The sequence below is a fragment of the Cnephaeus nilssonii genome (genome assembly GCF_951640355.1).
Source record: "Cnephaeus nilssonii genome assembly, chromosome: 11".
NCBI classification, from domain to species: Eukaryota; Metazoa; Chordata; class Mammalia; order Chiroptera; family Vespertilionidae; genus Cnephaeus; species Cnephaeus nilssonii.
Genome location: NC_137082.1, coordinates 54,076,599 through 54,095,677, shown reverse-complemented (window position 1 = coordinate 54,095,677; position 19,079 = coordinate 54,076,599). Strand labels below are relative to the sequence as shown.

The 19,079-nt window shown below is 50.1% G+C and overlaps 1 protein-coding gene across 3 annotated transcripts in view; it reads right to left on the bottom strand.

The window, feature by feature from the left end:
* CTDP1 (CTD phosphatase subunit 1) overlaps window positions 1–1,904 on the bottom strand; it is a 34,669-nt gene extending 32,765 nt beyond the window's left edge. The window contains exon 1 of one of the 3 annotated variants that reach the window (XM_079783386.1): window positions 1,245–1,904. In XM_079783386.1, coding sequence (XP_079639512.1) covers window positions 1,245–1,552 — 308 coding nt within the window. In that variant the 5' untranslated portion in view covers window positions 1,553–1,904. The remainder of the gene's footprint in view (window positions 1–1,244) is intronic. The other 2 variants (XM_079783384.1, XM_079783385.1) reach the window with 2 other exon arrangements.
* Window positions 1,905–19,079: the final 17,175 nt, after the last annotated feature.

Here is a 19,079-nt window from a genome sequence, read left to right as displayed (position 1 = left end):
CCTGTGACCCAATGACGTGCCTGGCTAATGACGTGCCCCCAAGCACGGCTATAGGTCCCCTTGGCACAGGACTCACTCCACCTGGACAACCCCTGCCTCACCCTTCTGTGTGAACAGCCCCGGTCACATGCCCCCCACATCCATAGCTGCACAGAGGACAGAACGTCACGGAGAACGGCTCTTCACGGGCGTTGAGCTTACCGTCCATCATGCACAGGCTGGTAGGTTTACAGGCTCATTAGGCCCCAAGATGTCAGGTAAGATGACTTCAAAGTAGTGATGACAGCAGGCAACAGTTTGTCAAACAACAGTAAGCCTCTCCCTCTAAGGAAGCCAGGCAGCTGACTTAAGTGGAGGGTGCCATCCTGAGGCGACATCCATCCCCCGCCCCCCACCACCTGCATTCAGGTGGCAGGCATAGGCACCAGAGCTGAAGGAGTGAGGAGAGTGGATGCAGGCTGAGACTCCCCGGGATGGGATAAAGGATGGCCTTATCCCATCCTGTCCTCATTAGCTTCCGGGAGGGGGCACAGACCAGAAGCTGAGGGTCAGTGCAGCCCCAGGGGGAGAGGAGGAGGAAGGCAGGAGTGGACAGAAAGCTGACTGGGGGGGGGGGGGGGGGGGGGGCGGAGAAGGGAAGCTGTACACTAACCACTCCAGCAGGAGGCAGGAATGTTCACCTGCCCCTTCTGTTCTTGACAATGAAAACCATCAAGAGTCATGTGCACACACACCTGTGTCCACTTCAACCTGATCTCAAGACCACACAAACTATGCACTGACAGGTTCACACGCCTCAATAGAGGAAACCAGTCCCTTAAGAAGGTTAAAACTAAGGACCCGCAGCTGAGCCAATCCTAGGAGGGCGCCCAGCTGCACCTCCTTCCTGAACTATGATGCAGAACCGCACCAGGTTTTACAACCGCGTTCAGCAAAGTTTATGAGAATCTGAAGTGCACACCCCCAGGAGTTTATAGCGCGATGACAAGCATGGAGCACGCTGATTCGTTCCATACTCACTGTCGCCCCAGTTTTCCTGACTTACAAATAAAGCGTCTTAGGGACAGGCACCTATTGCAGAAGAGGGAACACAACCGAGTTCTAAAGAAAGACCACAAACAGTGGCTTACCCTGCAAAGTTCTCCCCAAGCGCAGCCCCCTAGACCCTCTCCTGCCTAGTGCCCGGCTCCGGCCCTGGCCCCTCTCCCAACCCGAGACACTCGCTCTCATCCCGACTCACTCACCCGGGAGCCACCACCTGGCCCGGCTGTGCGCACAGCTCCCGCACCACGCCGGCGCGCTCCGACCTCAGCCTGCGCTCGGCGCGCACGCAGCCCCCGGAGCCGGCGCGGACAGGGGGGAGCCCGGAGGGCTGCGCGGAGGCGGCGGCGGCCTCGAACACAGCCAACACCGAGCCGATGCGCACGGTCTCGCCCGCCGCCACCCTCCATTCGAGCAGGCGTAGCGGACCGGGACCCGGGCAGCGCACCTCCGCCACGGCCGCCGGCGGGGTGCCTTCGGCGGGAACGCGGTCGGCGGGAGGAGCCTCCATCGCGGCCAACAGGTTCGCTGCGGAGATGCGGCGGGAGGGCGCTCAGGGCCCGCTGCCCATCGCGGACCGGCGGGCGGGCGGGCGGGCGGGCGACCCTGGCCCAGGCGGCGGCGGTGGCTGCGCTGCGATTCCCACTCTTGCACCGGCTTCCACCCGCCGCCCAGGTCCGCGCCGACTTCCGGGACAGCGTGTGGCGTCACACTACGCCACGTGCGTGCGCCAGGGGGCCCGCGTGTAAACACTAGCCCACGCGGGGACCGAGAGGCGCTGCACCAGCAACGGGTACCGAGGTGTTCCGGGACCAAACCCGTGGAGCTGGGCCCGGCGGGAACAGTGTTGCTATGCCCGGTTTACTCTGTGAACACCGGTCCCAGCATGCAGCGCGCACCGCTGTCCCACAGGTCCCTTTAGGCACTGAGGCACGGGGGGGGGGGAGGGGGGGGTCTTTAAACCGCGAGTCCCGGCATGCACCGCGCGCTGCCTTACCGCGAATCCCCATCAGGCGTTGCGAGTTCCGGCACGCAACGCGGGCCGCCGTCCAAACGTTCGCGCTAAGGCGGGCGTCCTGTGAACTACGAGTCCCGGCATCCCACGCGGACTGCCGTCCTACTGTCCCCTCGCGCGCTAAGGCGGGCGTCTTGATAACTACAAGTGCCGGCATGCAGTGCGGGCCGCTGAGCCGCAGCCCCGAGTGCCAGGGCGGGGTCAGGGTCAGAGGGATTGTATGCACGGAGTTGTCTGAGCCGTCCGCTCACGTGGGGAGGCCTCTGCTTCGTCGCTGGTTCCTAGTACGGAGAGATAATGGAAGTCGTCGTGGTGACCTTGAAGGGCAGTCCTCAGAGCAGGGTGACTACACACCTGCTGTTCCTGGGAGTTGTGGACGGAAGCACCTGTCCTCGCCGCCTCAGAGGTTGGGTCCCCAGCCCTAGGACGTGCGGGCTGGACTCCCGGTACAGGCAGCGTGACTGGCGCGTCCCCTGGCCTCAGGCAGGACAAAAAACAGTTCTCAGAGTTTAGAGGAGCCACACCGAGCTTGTTTCGTGTCTACCATAAAGTTAAATTATATATCCACGTGGAAAACTCACAGTTAGCTGGAAATTGAACAATACTGAGTAACCAGTGTATCAAAGAAGAAGTCACACAGCAGTAAGAAAATGTGAGTGAAAAGAAGAACATATAGACTAAAACTTGGGTGCTGCAGTGCTTAGAATGTATGGCTAAATTGTCTGTGTTTAAAGAAGAACTATATCAAGAACCTAGCTTTTGACCGTAAGAAATCAGAAAAAGAAGAGCAAACGAAACCCCAAGCAAAAAGGCAAGAAATAAAGGAAATACAAAAACAGTAGAAATCTGAAAAAAATGGACAAAACTAGCTGGGTTGACAAAGGGGCGAGGGGAAGGAATTACTAAAGTAGGGAATGGAAGAGAAAATAGCACTGCCAACTGCACAGAAATACAAAGGATTCTAAGGGAATAACATGAACACCAAGTTAGATAAGTTAGATGAAATAGATAAATCCCTAGAAGAACAAAAATACAGAAATTGAAGTAGAAATAGAATCAGGCCTGCAACACCTAGTTAGCACTAATCTCATTGTCTCTGAATGTTACAAAAGTCTTCACCTCCACACCTTTTACTCCCCACCTGTGTCCTGGCCCCACCTCTGGTCCCCCAGAGTTTTCTCTAGAACAAGCATGTCAAACTTGCAGCCTGTGGGCCGCGGGCCTCGTTTATTTGGCCCCTGTTAGCCTTTGAGTTTGACATGCTTGTTCTAGAAGCTCCTCCAAAGCCCAGGTCCTCAGGTGTGGCCAGGTGTTGAAAGAAGCCACCCCAGCAGCAGCTGTTGCTGATTTTTCTTTCCCCTGGTTATCCAAGAAACACATCTCACTAAAAGAAGCATTTGCTTTTCTAGAATTAACACAGAAGCATATATTTCCTATTAAAGCTCCTTAAAAAAACAGCAACACAATTTTCACGTTGCTGCCATGAGGGATAATGGCCTCTTCCCCATCCTAATATACAGGATGGGGCAAAAGTGAGTTTACAGTTGTTCATATGGAAAATGATACAAGAATTAATAAAAATAATACAAGAATAAACTTTTGTGTACTCACAACTGTAAACATACTTTTGCCCCACACAGCAAGTGAGGGGAGCATGTTGGGAAAGGAGCTGCAGAGATGTGGGCAGTGAGCAGGAGTGGTCGGTGTGTCCAGTGCTGTGGAGAGTTCAAGTTAGACCAAGGGCTGGCTTTCCAGTGGGGAGCCAGGGTAATGGGAGGTCCAAGCTAGGACTGAGTACAGGCAAGAGTGGGGCTTGTCTGGGAGAGGGGTGGGGCAACTTTGTGAAATAAGTGATGGGAGAGGAGCACAGACCAGGGTTGCCAATTCATTTTTGCCCCAGCAGTGACATCTAACAGCTTTTAGCTGGATCTCCACCTCTCTTTGTTCTTCTCGCCCCATTTAAAAATTACATAAATTATGAATATACCAAAGATCACGTGCAATCCTAAAATGAACCCATCAGCCAATCTAAAACCTAGCACATTTCCAATATTGTTACAGCTGCCAATGGGCTCCTCACCATCTCATCCTATCTCCTCGATTCCACACCCGAGGGGTCCACCACCTCTATGTCATGTTTGTCATTCTCCTTTCATGTTCTGTTTGCTGCATATGAACACTGTATAGGAAGTCCTCACCTAGTGTCCTTGATGGGTTCCGTGACTTTAAGCAACATTGAATAGAATGATGCTATTAGAGGACCTGCTATTTATACAAATACATTGTTTATGAAAATGCGTCATATATGTGTTCTTCTGTGTGACTGTAACAGGATGATACATCTACCCATTCTCTTGTGGGTGGACGCTGAATTGTGTTCCAGTTCTGGTGTGTGGAAGGCTACAGCAAACCCCCTCTGCTGGTCTCTCTTGAGGGCAAGGACCCAGGGATGGCCTTGCTAAGTCACAGAAGGTGCATGAGCTGATGCTTTCACAAATGGTCCTGTACTCCCACCACACCCTGGGCAACTTCTTAATCTCTGCCAATCTAGATGAAATCTGTGATTGTAATTTGTATTCATCTAATGACCATTTGGCTTAGTATCTTTTCATACCTTTTTTTGTTGTTTAGTAACAGATAATTTACGTATTAGGAAAGCTATGGTCCAACGAAAAGAAGGTGGTTCTACTAAAATAATGCATATTTAATCCTATATAATAAAAGCCTGATATGCTAAGTGTGCAGTTGTCCGGTTGTTTGTTCAACCAATCAAAGCGTAATATGCTAATGGTATGCTAAGGCCACTCAACCACTTGCTATGATGTGCACTGACCACCAGGGGCAGAAGCTCTGACCGGTAGGTTAGCTTGCTGCTGGGTTCCGGTCAGTTGGGTGGGACTGAGTGAGACGGGCCAGACATGCCCTGGAGCCCTCCCACGGTCCCTCCCTGGCCGGCCAACCTCCCGCGTCCCTCCCTGGCCCCGATCATGCACCTGTGGGGTTCCTCGGCCTGGCCTGTGCCCTCTCGCAATCCGGGATCCCTCAGGGGATGTTGGAGAGCCACTTTTGGCCCGATTCCACAGGCCAGACCAAGGGACCCCACTGGTGCACAAATTCGTGCACCGGGCCTCTAATATTTATATGAGTGTGATAGGTACTATATAGTACATATTTGTTGTGTGACTATCCTTCTTATGGAAGTGAGTGTTCACTGCACATTCTGTGGAATTCCTTCAGTTAATCTCTGTTAGAGTTAAGCTCATTCCCTGTTTATCGGAGAATGCTTTATTTTGCTTTCATTGTGGAAAGATAGTTTTGAGTTTTGGGAGGCATACTGACAGATGTATGACTTTTTTCATTTAGAAGACGTTATGCCATTGGATTCTGGTCTCCATTGTTGAAACCGCGTGTGTCTGAGTGTTGTGGCTTCATGGGTTATCTGTCCTTTCTTTGTTTCTGTGGCGTGATCGCCTCGAAACATGTCTCAGAGTGGGTTACTTTTTGTTGATTCTGTTTTTCAATAATTTCATTAGTTCTTGAAAATTCTCAAGCATGCTCTCTAAAAATTTCTTCTTCCTTTTAGTCCCTGGAGTGCTGAGTAGTTGTTTGTTAAATCTGATTTTATAATTTTCTTCTTACTTCTCTGTTCAGTGTTCTGGAACAGCGGTCACCAGCCGGTGGTCTGCGGACCACTGGTGATTTGTGAGGTCCGAAAGGTTGGCGACTGCTATTCTGGAGGATTTCTTCAGATGTAGCCTCTGATTTATTAATCTCTCTTCACCTATGTGTAATCTGATAACTCATCTTTTGAGGCTTTACTTCAAAAATTATAATTTTTATGTATGAAAGTTCTAGTTGGATATTTTTCAAATATGTATGTTTATTTATAGTCTGTTATTACTCGCTCATTTTTTTTGGCAATTTACTTTTTTCTCTCATAGTTCATACCTATTTTCTGAGATTCGGAATCTGATCATTTGAATAATTGCTATCTTTGTGGGTATAAATCTGTTTTATGTTTCTTCCTACTGACTCTGGTTCATAGAAGTGCATTTCCTTTTGTGGCTGGGGCCCTTTGGGAGCTCACATTGGGTTGATGTTAACCTGTGGGACTCCTGGTGACATTTGCTATGACAAGAGCCAGAGGGCCAAGGTGGGGGCACTTGTGAATCCTTGCCGGGTAGGAGTTGAGTTCACCTGTGCTGCGGTGCCGGGAGCCCTCAGCTCTGATACTGGCACGTTCTCCGAGGCAGCCCCACTTTGAGCTTTTCTGACTAGTTTCAACTTATCAGGGTTTCCCTGGTTTGGGAGCCTTTAAGATGTCCCTTCTCTCCTCCAAGCCCGTGCTGGCATGGAAATTAATTTGAGAACGGAATTATTTGCAGTGTGAAGGTTCTAGAGCATCTAGATGCCTATTGCCAAAAATTGTCTTTGGTTTTAAGTAGATCAAAGAGGACGCCCCTCCCCTCCCTTTCTTCTTTTTCTTGGGCCTGTTTTTCAAGATACAGCACTGATCTTAGAGGAGCCGTGTGCTCAGGGACCTCTTTATTTTGATGAGGGGGCAGCGGAAAAGCTAGAGATAGGGAAGTTCCTGTGAGTGGACGGGCCTTGCTGACATGTCTGGGAACAAGAGGCACTTCTGACATGAGAATGTAAAGTCGCTTGGAGCGGGGAGCTCCGTGAGATAAGGTGTCTGCAGGCGCATTACACGTGTGCGTACAGGATGTTATTACATGATAGGTCAGGTCCACAACGGCTGTACTGTGTGCAGTTGTGCAGAGCAATCCCTTCTGTTCTGCATGGTGCCGTGGGAGTGCCTGAGCACTCTGGCTCACGCAGGTGCTCACTGCCTCTGCTACCGCCCCGTGGGCTTGGCTGACAGCCAGCCCTTTATGCAGCAAAACGGCTCTTAGGGAAGAGAGGAATAATGAAAGCAAAGGTGTTTTGGCTGAAAGGAACATGCTACTTCTTTTTAAAGGTGGCAGTAGTACACGTTGTGTGCATTTTGGAGGGAAAGACAACTGGGGACCTGAAACAGGTGGTGTGCTCTCTGGGAGGAGGCAGAGTCCTAGGGGTGAGGACACCTGTGCTTGTTGCCCTGCGAGCAGCTGCTGGCTGTGTGGGGCTGATCTGAATCAAGAATGGAACGTGCCGATTTCCAACCATCAATCAGAAACAGCCCCTTTAAGTAATCCCCCAAATTGACCAGGATAGAGATGTTCCGATGAGAAAACTGACATTCAGAACAGTTAGGCTTTGTTTTCTACTCTCCACACCTGTGGCTGTGTGTGGCTGAGGCTGCAGCTCAGCTGGAAAATCAGTGCTTGACTCCTAGACAATGACACTGGCTGTTTCTGGGTGTTTAGCCTCCAATGACAAAGACCGTCACGGAGTAATAGCAGTGATCCACCCCTGAGAGTCACGGGAGATCCTGCTCTGGTGCCTGATGGGACGTTGGGGGCTCAGCACTGGTTTCTGGCAGGGGGTGTAGCTGGGAGGGGTGTGCCTCGTTACATGCCTGACGCAGTGGCTTGTCACAACACACGGCTCCACCGAGCACAGATGTTCCTCAGCCTCCCCTTCGAAGACAACATCACCGTCTCACCCACAGGCTCCACTGCCGACAGGAGCGAGCGCGCGCTGCACAGTCAGGTCTGTGCAGTTGCTGCTCGAAGCTCTTTTTAGGGAGAAATGGCCTTAAAAAGATACCACTTTCTAGAAGATCAGATAAATGAATCTTGGGGAAATTGTGTTTAATAGGAACTGTAGCCATGGCTTACACATGAGAGAATCAGTTTCCATTTTTAGGACTTCTGGTCTCTGGATGTAAATTTCCTGTCCCCAACACAAAGGAGAGAAAAAGGTGCTCTCACCGTGGCTTAGGCAATTTCACCGTAAGAAGGCGAGATCAGTGTTTTCTCTTTCTGTTCATTTAGAACCCTGTCACAATAGTTCCTTTTTAAAAATTGAGATATAAGTTCTAAATGTAAGTTATTCCTTCCAAGTGCACAATTTAAATTTAGAAAGGGCCTTTCCATCCCCCTTCTCCCCCACAGGCATGCATCTCCTAAACTCTAGGGACCCCATGAGACTTGAAACCAAAAGAGCAATGGAGCAATAGGTAGTGGCAGCTTGTCCCGGGCAAACCCCCTGAACCTTTCCTCTGACTTCCCAGTGAGCAAAAGCAGCCCTACCTAGGCTCTCTCCTGTTACTTCTTATATCACAAGTCCTTCCTTGTTTCACTGTCCCCAGCTCTAATAAATGCACTCTCAAAAAAACAAAGTGCACAATTCAGTGGTTTTTAGTATATTCACAAAGTTATGCAACCATCACCACTCTAATTCCACAACATTTTTATCCCCCTAAAAGGAAACCCTATACCCACCACCATAGCAGGAGCTTGCTTCTCGGTGTAATGAGAGTGATAGCCACTAGATGGAGACATTCCACCAGTGAATTTCTCTGCACCAGCCTTGTCCTAAGGGGTGTAAGGCTGGGCCCCTGAGCAACAGGTGGGAGGGGAGAGGCTTTGTACTGGGCTGATGTCAGAGGTGTAGTAACTCACAGTACTTCTCCAAAGGCAAACACTTACCCCAGTTTCCCAAAATTGCTACATTGAATCCTTTAGAACAAGAGAGGCTTTTGGTGGCATATGGACATTTTCATTTTACTTGTTATACATAGACTAGAGCAGTGGTCGGCAAACTCATTAGTCAACAGAGCCAAATATCAACAGTACAACGATTGAAATTTCTTTTGAGAGCCGAAAACTGACTTCTGCGCATGGGCCATGAAGTTTCAATCACACTGTACGTGCGCGCCCACACATGGTATTTTGTGGAAGAGCCACACTCAAGGGGCCAAAGAGTGGCATGTGGCTCGCGAGCCGCAGTTTGCCGACCACTGGACTAGAGGCCCGGTGCATGAAATTCACGCATGGGTGCGGGTCCCTAGGCCTGGCCGGCAATCGAAGTGCAAGCGTCTGTCGTGGAAGGACAGCTCCCAGCTGACCTCTGGACCCTGGGCAGCACCTGGGCCCCCAGGGCCCCTGCGTGCCCCCCTCCGCCCGAGTCATTGGGCCCCCGCCCGGCTCCCTCAGTGCCTGGGAGCCAGGTGGTGGCCCCACCCCCAACACTGCCGTTGGTTGCTGCCTGTGGGGCGGTTGGTGGGGCGGTCCGGCGCCACTTGCACCCGCCTTGGCCTGGTGCCGCCTGCTCACCTCCACCATCCCGCTGCGGTCCGGCTCTCTTCGGAGCCCATGGGGGCGGCATCGCCTCCAATGCTACTTGCTGCCAGCTCTGCATCGCCAGACGACGCCTGCTGTGTTCCACGCCGCCCTCTTGTGGTCAGCACATGTCATAGCGAGCAGCGAACTCCCAGTCAAACTCCTGGTCAAGGGGACAATTTGCATAATAGGCTTTTATTACATAGGAGGATTAGGGGTGCCCCCCCAAATGTATACACACTTTGAATAATTATAAGTTTAGAGTTTATTATCATACAGCTCATTTTCAAAATTTAAAACAATATACAGAAATGATTAATTTTTATTGTCAATGACTGTTTTCAAACGGATAACCGTTCTGGTCCAGGCACTGCTGATAACACGAAGCAATGGAATGGCAAACATCAAGAATCATTTCATTCAGGATTTGTGTGCCCTCAACTCATCAACTGTTGCTTGAGTTTACAAAACTGTAAACTTTATCTTTTATGTGTTCCCATAAAAAAGCCTAGTGGATAAATTTTCTTTGTTCAAAGCTTAGTCTGGCTTCACCCATTATTTCAAATCAAACCTGAAAAGGAGTTAGAATTAAGTCAGTTATCAGCTGTTTAAGTGTATATATGTTATTAGGGACATTGTACACACTTTGAATAATTATAAAGGCAATGCTTATATACTTCAACTGTGTTTTCAAACTTCCAGTAGCATTTTAAGATGAGTTTCCTTTGTTCAGAGCTTAGTCTGGCTGAAAAGAAAGAAATATCAATTGAGCTATCAGCTGTCAAAGTATATATACATGTTTTTGGGACACTCTGTAGTTATGTTTGTTTGAATGTGTAATAGAACAAGTATATTAAGCCATGATGTCATTTGTTTTACTTAGGATAAGGCTAAGTAAAAACAAAGGATTACATTTGAAGTTAATTTAAAGAAAAATATTAAGTATCTGTTGTACCAGTGACGTGGATATAGTGTAAGTCGTGTGGGGCCGTAAGCGTCGAGGTTTGGGACCAGTGCTGAAAGAATGATTGCGGGAGGAGTCAGAACACCCCACCTCCGCCTCAGTGAGAATGAGACACAGACACTGCGTCTCACATGTGGTTTGGGATCCTCCGCTGGCTGATCAGCAGGGAAGAATTCCAGCTCCTTTGCTCTTCCCCAGCCTCTGACGCAAGAGCCCTGGGTTTATTTTATTTTACAGCCGTGGCGGGGGGAGGCGGGGGGAGAAGAGGCCCTCAGTAATTTGGAGCTTCCTCATGCCAGATAATGCAGTCAGGAGCTGGCCCGTCATGGAACTAGCGGTCCAGGTGCCCTGGGAGTCAGCCTGTCCTCGTGCGCACAGTAGCAACGGGGAGGATCTTCGGGCGCTGATAACAGTTAGTGAGGCTGAGCTAACCATTTTGAATCCCAAGGGGTAGGATTTGGAAGTGGGCTCCAGCAGGGTGAGTCACAACGTGTCCTCCAGCCTCTTTTGGCTCCATCCCATCTTCCCCAGCGAGCCCCTTGCCCTTCCGCCGTCTGCCCTCAAGGAGGTCCGCCTCACCCTTACTGTGCGGTGGTGACCGCCCGGGAGGGCGGAGCCCTTCCCTCCCTCTGCTCCTGATGCGGAGACTGACATTCAGGGCAGTTAGGTGACGTAACTGAGCAACTCTGGTCCCTGGAGAGATGGCATTTGGGTTTTGGTCTCTAACTCCAGGTTTTCTTTCACTAAATTACACTTTCTCAGACTTATTTTTGCCACAGCAAGATAATGACCTTGCTTGCGCAAATACACTTTGCCTCCTCCTGTCATAGTAAGTGCCAGCTCTTTCATGGGGGAAAATTGGAGTGAAGAAATTCAAGACATCGTGTGGCTTCTTTTTATAAGGAGTGGCAATGTTTCGGGAGGGAATTCATGTACTAATTGACTTTGTGAGGACAAAGTGTTGTCTGGTACAATCATATTGCATTAAGGGGTGCTATTTCTTTTTTTCTTTTTCTTTTTCTTTTTTATGCCTTTATTTTTTTTTAATTACCTTATTGATTAAGGTATCACATATTTGTCATCCACTCCCCTCCCATTCCCATCCCAATCCCCCCCACACTCATGCCCCCATCCCCCTGTTGTCCATGATCACTGGTTAGGCTCATATGCAAGCACACAAGTTCTTTGGTTGATCTATCTCCCTTGTCCCCACCCTCCCCTACCTTCTCTCTGAGGTCTGACAGTCTGATCATTGCTGTTCTTGTTCTTCAGTCTATGTTGTTCATCATTTCCCCTAGATGAGTGAGCTCATGTGATACTAGGAATATACTTATAGGAACCGAAAATGAGACAAGCAATAATGGTTATGCTGAGAGGCAAATGAATCAGTCTATAGTGAGTTTCTTTCTGGGCCAACAGTTCTTTTGAGTCCTGATTTCTATGTCCAACAGTTGTTTATGTGTACATAACAGCAATGATATTTCAGTTCTGGATGGTGGACAAATGGTGGTAATGCAGGTCCGACCCTCTCTGGTTTGGTCCTGGGCAATCTGCAGTGATGCACATCTGCTGACTGCTAGTATGGCAAGGCATGGTTAGCGTCTTCCATCTCTGGACTGTTTCTCTTCTGTCTTCATGGCTGGAGCACTCCTGTCAATTCCTCTCTGTTGCAGGAATCCACATGGTCTCGGAGTTGTTTTCTGAAAATATACAAACATATTCTCGACCAAAAGTTAATAAAGGAATATTTTCTATAAATTTGACTTGCGATCCTTTTTCATTTTTTTCCCCAAACGATTTTCCTTTGACTTGTTTTGACACCATGTATGTTTTACCTGGGTGTCTTGCTGTTAGAATTACAAATGAAAGTTAATTTTCTAAAGTAAAAATTTTCTAGATGTAATTTATTTACAGGATATTTTTCCTTACATGATATTCTTCTACTATCCCCCCTTTTTTGGTTTAAATATTGGGAGGCTTTTGGAAATTTTATGCTGTAATCTTGATAGCTTTTAAATTTTACTTTTTTGCACTAAAATGTGACTGCTTTAGGTTCATTATATGTTACGCAATTTTACCATGAGATGAACTACCAATAAAAATTTTAGTTAACACTTTAGGAACAGCTTTTTGTCCAGTACAATTGATTTTTCTAGAGTATTTGCTTATTTTGATTGGCCAATTTAAATTAGTCTGAAAACTTGACTACTATTTTACTGTCAAATTTAATACTCTAACAACCATCTTGTTTTACCCTGTAAATATTAGTGGAGAGGATTATTTGCCTTCTTGAGTAGGCCCTGAGCATTCCTGGTGCTAGGCTGGATTTAGATATCATAGACCCCAGTTCTCCGGATCATGGGTGCAAGACATCTCCATCAAGTCTTGTTGCAGTGAGAGGGCATCTGCTGTCGGCCAAGTCTCTGTTACCTGGGTCCCGATTTGAGCTGGGCATGTGAAGCTGAGCAGCCATGGGGGCAGGAGATCTCCCTCAGCAGGGGTGAGGGTTCAGGCCCCTGCAAACTTGTGGGGGTGAAGGTCTGTGCCCCACCTCTGTTGACCCCCAAATTCTCTCCTGATGGCCCCTATGCGACTGTGCCTGTCTTAGGTTGTTCCTTCCCTGAGGAATCTTACCTGTCTCTGGCTAACCAGCCATCCTCCGGGGCCAAGCAGGGTGATGTGAGGTTTAGTTCTGTCTCCTTGGTCGCCTATGCCCCCATGGCCTCCACGCCCAGCACCTGCCTTGGGATCCCCTCGCCTGCTGGCGGGGTCCCAGCACTGATCACATATCTTGTGGAACCCAGGTTTCTTCTCCAAGGAGGCCCAGCTCACCCCACTGGGCGAGAGACAGATCCATGGTACCAGCCATCACAAGGTTTCAACCTTGGCATGAACAGAAGCTCAGGCAACAGCTGTGGACAATTGGATTGTGAGAAGCGGGTCCCTCTTGGCCAAGAGGGCAAGAGGGGCCAATTTAGAATGCTCAGGTGCCTTCCCAGGGGGCCCTCTACACAGTGGAAGGGATTAAACCCTTTCATGCCCTTTTTGAATTGCTGCTAGACATTCAAAGAATTAGTTTGTAAGTTTGTTTGGGATAATTGTATAATATGCTGTTGTAATTCTAAAATATCTAGAGATGTGTTACGTTTGTCTCCAAGCACCAAACAGATGATTTTTTTTTTATCCCCACGGGTGCGAGGAACTATTATAAGTAATGGGGGTGATCCAAATCTGGGAAAAATTTTAATGACAGTGTAGAATAATATGTAAAGATATTCTTTGTTCTAGTCCATGGCAATTCCCTTTCAAACTGGCTATTTCTTTTTGTATAGACAAGGTCTTAGTTTCATTTTCTAGGGGTGCTATTTCTTAACCCTTTGCACTCGCTTGCTTTTTTCTCGATTCCTGCTACCGATGCTAACCCTGTCGAGTCACACTCGACATCCGAGTGCAAAAGGTTAAGCATCTGCTTAAAATGCTTAGGGGATAAGAAAGGTCTTAAGAACTATTTGTTGAGGAAATGAATTAATGAGTAAATCTGATAATAAACATAGTACCTGGCCTTCAAGAATTAAGAAGCCGATAAGGTCTTCCAGGCACTACAAGAACCAGAGTTCTGCAGAGCAGTTGGACTGGCAGCCCATCATCTACCCAGTTCCTGGAGCTCCCGGGACAATACGCTCATGGATCTGAGGTTCCCTGGTCTGCATTCTTGTCTGTTACCACACGGGGGCGCAGTTGGACCTTTAAATATTACTAGTACGTGTTCAAGATGAAACTTACTTTTCCGTTTTTATAGCATCCTCCAAACAAAAATGGCAAAGCCCAGTTTAGCAAGCAGGGGAAGAATGGGCCAGGCTTTCATGTGAGTGGGGTAGCACCACTTTATCCAGAAATGAAGTGGAAAGAGGTCAGGCAGGAGCTGGAATGCACGGAGAGTTGAAGTGTGAAGATTTTGTGTTCTTTATCTGAATGGGAAGTGGAGTGGTGATGGTGCCAGAAGTGACCGAGGAGCAGTGTCCCGTGCACTGAGGCCGTGCAGGGCGCCAGGTTTTCAGGTGAGGATCTTGGGGACCTCACTGAGGTCTGTCACGTTGACCTCAATGAGGTCCCCAAGATCCTCACCTGACTGCCGGTGGCAGGGTTGAGTGACAGCACCTGGGTGACAGCACAAGGTGAAGGTTTTGGAAGGTCTTCTAAAGGTTACAGGTGCCCAAGCGAGTAAAAGGCTCCTATGAAGTCCACTATTTTCCAATCTCGGTAGGAACTGGGTTATAATCAGTTGTTACTGATGAAGAACCAGAATTCAGGTGGCATCAGTGAGACTCAAGGACAGGGTCTATGGGTCACGGAGGACTCAGCCAAGGAAAAGCAAAACCAGACCAAAAGCATGACCTGGAAGCTGGAGAAGACAGTCTAAGCTGCCCTGCCCTGCCCTGCCCTTCTCTCTCTCTCCCTCTGGTCTCTCTCCAATCACAGTTGTTTATTAGCACAAAAATTATTTGGAGGTGACATTGGTTATCAAGATCAAAAAGGGTACATACAGGTATATCTCGAATGAGTTAAATTTTACAAACTTGTGTAAAAAGTGGCTTAGAGGGAGATAAAGTCATGTATTAAAATGCAGTGAAGGCTGGGTATATACCCAAAAGAATTGACAGCAGGACCTCAAAGAGATATCCGTATACCATGTTCACAGCACATTATTCAGAAACAGCCAAAGGTGGATGCAACTCAGGTGTCCACCACAAGTGAACGGATTAGCAAAATGTGGGCCATCCATACCAATGGGATGTTATCTATAATAATAAAAGCGTAATATGCTAATTAGACCAGACGTCCTTCTGGACGTCCTTCCTGACGACCTTCTGGATTAAGCTGTGGCAGAAGCGGCCACGGCGGTGGGCCTCTAGTTTAGTATTAAAAGGCAGGAGATTCTGACATCTGCTACAACGTGTGCTGAGGGAAATAAGCCAAATGCTGTGAGATTCCACTTACCCGAGGTGCTGGAGACCACCACGGGACATGCGCTCGGCCACTGCTGACCCTGGTCCTTTCTGTTCATTTTACTCCGTGGTCGTTGGCAGACCACCTTCCATTCATCCCATGAAAGGAGCCGAGGGCGTGTTTGAAGTGGGGCGTTCTTTTTTGTCAGTTCCCATGAACCCTGCTCTCGTGGTCCATGGACTCCCAGTGGAGAGGTCCCCGACAGGCAGGAGTGTCTGCGTGTGGACCTGTCCCTGCAGACGCCGGCTCCTCCAAGGGCATCTGGCCCTTTCAGACAACGCGCTCCTCCTGGGGAGGGAGGCAGGGTCCTCACTGGCCCGTCGCTGGGTTTGAGATTCAGAAAGCACACAGCCCAGGAGGTCCAGCTGCTGTTTAAGCAAAATAAATGCTCTTTCCTTACGCCAGAGACCTCAAGATGCTACCACCCAAGTGTTTTCACGGACACTATCCAACTTACAACGTTTTTAGGTCAGAGTTCCTTATTTACAGAGTCTGAACATTGGCTAAGTTTGTCTCGGCACAGACGCCAACGAGTGGGATCAGAAGTGAGCTGAACTTTCTCACTTTAAAACAGAGCCTCACATTTTCAGTTTGGTTGGTAACAATTCCAGGTGGAGATGGGCTCCCAGCCCACAGCCCTTTTCTCCCTTCTGGCCCAGAGAGAACAAGGAGGCCTTCGGGGAGGCCACCCCAGAAACCTCTCGAGAAAAAGCTGACACCCCCCTGCCCCAAATTTCAGGGCCTTGGGAAACCTCACTCAGACGTTAGGCTTCTCATCCAAGCGCCTCTCCAGACTTGGGTGTGATGTCAATGTGGTTCATTCTGATTGGGGACTGGAGCCTGGGCTCTTCTGGGGTCCTTTGGGGACTCTCTCCTGAGCCCTCCCTGGCATCTGGCGACTAGGGTGGACCTCGGTCCTGCCAGAGGACGTGGCAGCCCTGGGCCTCTTGGCCAAGGCCCAGCACCACAGGCCCGGGGCAGCCGTTCCTCATCCCTGTGGGCTCATGGCAGAACAGAAGGCTAGTGGGCCTGCGTCTCGTCCTCAGCTTGGCCACTCCTCCCAGCTGTCAGGATCTGCCAGCCCAGCCCCTTCTCCTGGCTTTTCCAGACCAAACTTCAATCTTCCAAGAGTCCAGCCCCATTGTCTCAGGCTCTGTCTCCCCTCGCCCACGGGAGGCCTTACAGGGTGTGTGTCCAGGCTGATGGGTGGGGGGAGTGTGCTGTGCATTTTCACAGAATGGTAGACCAGGAATGCTCATTCCAGATTATGAACAGAAGTCTGAGGGTGACTCCTGTGCAGCGGGTCCTGACTGTCCTGGGCTTAACCGTGTGCCAGAGTGACCCCAGGTCCTGGCTGACCCCAGGCCTGGCTCTGGTGGGCTCTGTGTCTGTCCCGTCCTTACTAGGGATCAGTTCTCCAGGTCCAGAGGCCTCAGGACTGTCCTGGAGACGTTAGAGTGGGAGCCCTGAGTCAGACGTAGGTGCCTCAGAGCAGGTTTCGGCGCAGCGCTGGGAGTCTCGCTGGGCCCTCGACGACTGGCAGTGGTCAGCCATGTTTGTCTCCACTTCTCAGGTGAGTTTCTGCCAGCTCAGTCCTTGCTTTCATCAGCTCGTCTTCTATCGGCATCACCTCACCTGAACTCGTGGGCCTTTGCACGTCAAGCAGAAGAGGGACGGTTCCAGCTGGATTTAGAATTCCAGCGCGAAGACTGACACCTGCTTATTTGGGTGTTAGAGACGAGTGTCAGCTGGACGGTCACTGCACCCGCCTCCCCCGAGTTCCTGGAGCTGCTTCTGTGTGGCCAGATGGCCAGTGCGGACCCGCTGGGCCTGTCAAACTGGCCTCATGTCAGGCCGGCTCCGGCCGAGTGGGCATCACACTACCACCCGTCTGTTAGGAGCCTTTAAACACAGGCTTCTCCCAAATGCAGATTCTGAAAGTGGGTGGAAAACTCCAGTGACTTCCTGATGGCGGTGGCCACAAACCGTGGTGCGGTTATTCTTAGCACGGCATGACAGCGCCCTCTCGGAGGACACCGTGGGCGCTAATGGGCACCAGCTGTTGCATCTGAGCCTCTGTTCTGGTGATGCGGCTCAGGACCTTTCGTATACCCTGGGAGTCACAAAACAGAAATAAGCCACCCACTGCCTGGGAGGCGCTAACTCGGCAGCCTATCCCGGCGTCCGGAGGTGACTTCAGGACTTGAAGGGGTTAACAGAGCTAAATCTAGCCCATTTCCAGAGAGGGTCAGAGAGCGATCATGGGCCCAATGGGGAACATGGCACCGAGGCTTTAGGCCCCAGGAGTGTGTGGTGGGTGAGACCAGGAGCAGGGCTCACAGCCAGTGTGTGCTCACCCCGGGCTTCGCTGCCCTCCACACGCACCTCGACTTCACAAGCACCCAGCAAACTCGGGGCTGCGCCTCCAGTCAGCTGGACACCCTGAGAACGGAGGGCAGACCCCAGCGCCCACCCAGGAAGGTGCTCCTGCAGGGGCGGAGGACGCCCTGCAGAGCCCAGAGTCCAGGGTGGAGAGTAGGGTCCTCTGCCGGCTGTCCTGCACTGTGTAGCAGGTGAGGCAGCGAGCACCTGCAGGGGCAGGATGTCTGGGCTCGGTGTTCCACCTCAGGAGAACGCCGGGTTCTCACGTGGAGCCTGGAGGTGGGTCAGGAGCAGAGCACACCGCCCCCGCTGGCCTGCACGCAGACCTTCAGCACGCCCAGCTTGATTCTGGTTGAAATTGACTTTGACAAATGCTGTCTTCTAAATTAATTTTTCAAAATGGTCTCTATGCCACTTATCGGAAAACCCCTATTTTTTTTGCTGGTGATTGGGGGTGGTGCGGTGTAATATTTGGGCATTCACAGCAATCCTCAGGTCTGACCGTGGCCCTCCCGCCCCGCCCCTCCGTCTGCCTGCCTCGGCCGGCCGGTCCCTCTGTTTCTGTGGCGGTGTCTTCGCAAACCTTTAAATGTGTTGGTAGCACAAATCCTTCCTATAACTGGAGGCTGTTGGTTTTATTCAGCTTTGCTTTTCTTGTACTTTCCTAAGAAGAAACATGGATTTTTTTTCCCAAGTTCAAGTGCAAAGGAAGGAACCCACTCAGGTTTTAATCACCGTCTCCAGCTGTGAGTATGCGGCTCCCCGGGCCCAGTAACCAAAACGTGACTGCAAGTCACTCGTTGGCAGAGCCCCGCCGGTGAGTCAGTGGACAGCAGGGTCCCGGGGGCCTCGTGTCCCAGCACCTGGAGGGTTCCCACCAGAATGCAGAAGGGCAAACTTCCGAGTTTTCTGTGAAAGAGGAAGCTTGGATCGATCATGAGTATCGCCAGTGAGCTGGCTGTTTCTGCTTTCCCCAGAAATAGCTCTGTTGGTGAGACATGTTAGCGCTGCAGACTGGACACTCACCCGGAAAGCCCCGTCCATCCCGGCCGTCCCGCTAGTTCTACATTTGCCCTAAAACTCCTTCACAAGGTCATTGGCCTCTCCAATTGGAGTTGGAGCCACAGTGTGCTCTCAAAAGCATAGTTTATTATTATTTTAAATATTCTCTTCCATGTGGAGAGGTAGGCTTTAGAAAGAACTGACTTTCCTGTGCAGGATATATAGGGTGTCCCCCAAAATGTACACACACACTCTGGATAATTATAAAGGCGGTGTTTATGAAAGTACATTTCATTTCCAAAATTGAGCTGCCAATTAAAGTGTTATACATTTTAAAGTGTGTATGCATTTCTGTGAGCACTGGGGCCACGAGAGTGAGGGTCTCCCTGGGGGCCAGGTCAGGAGGGGCATGCTGAATGGGCCAGCTTCGCCCTCACCCAGA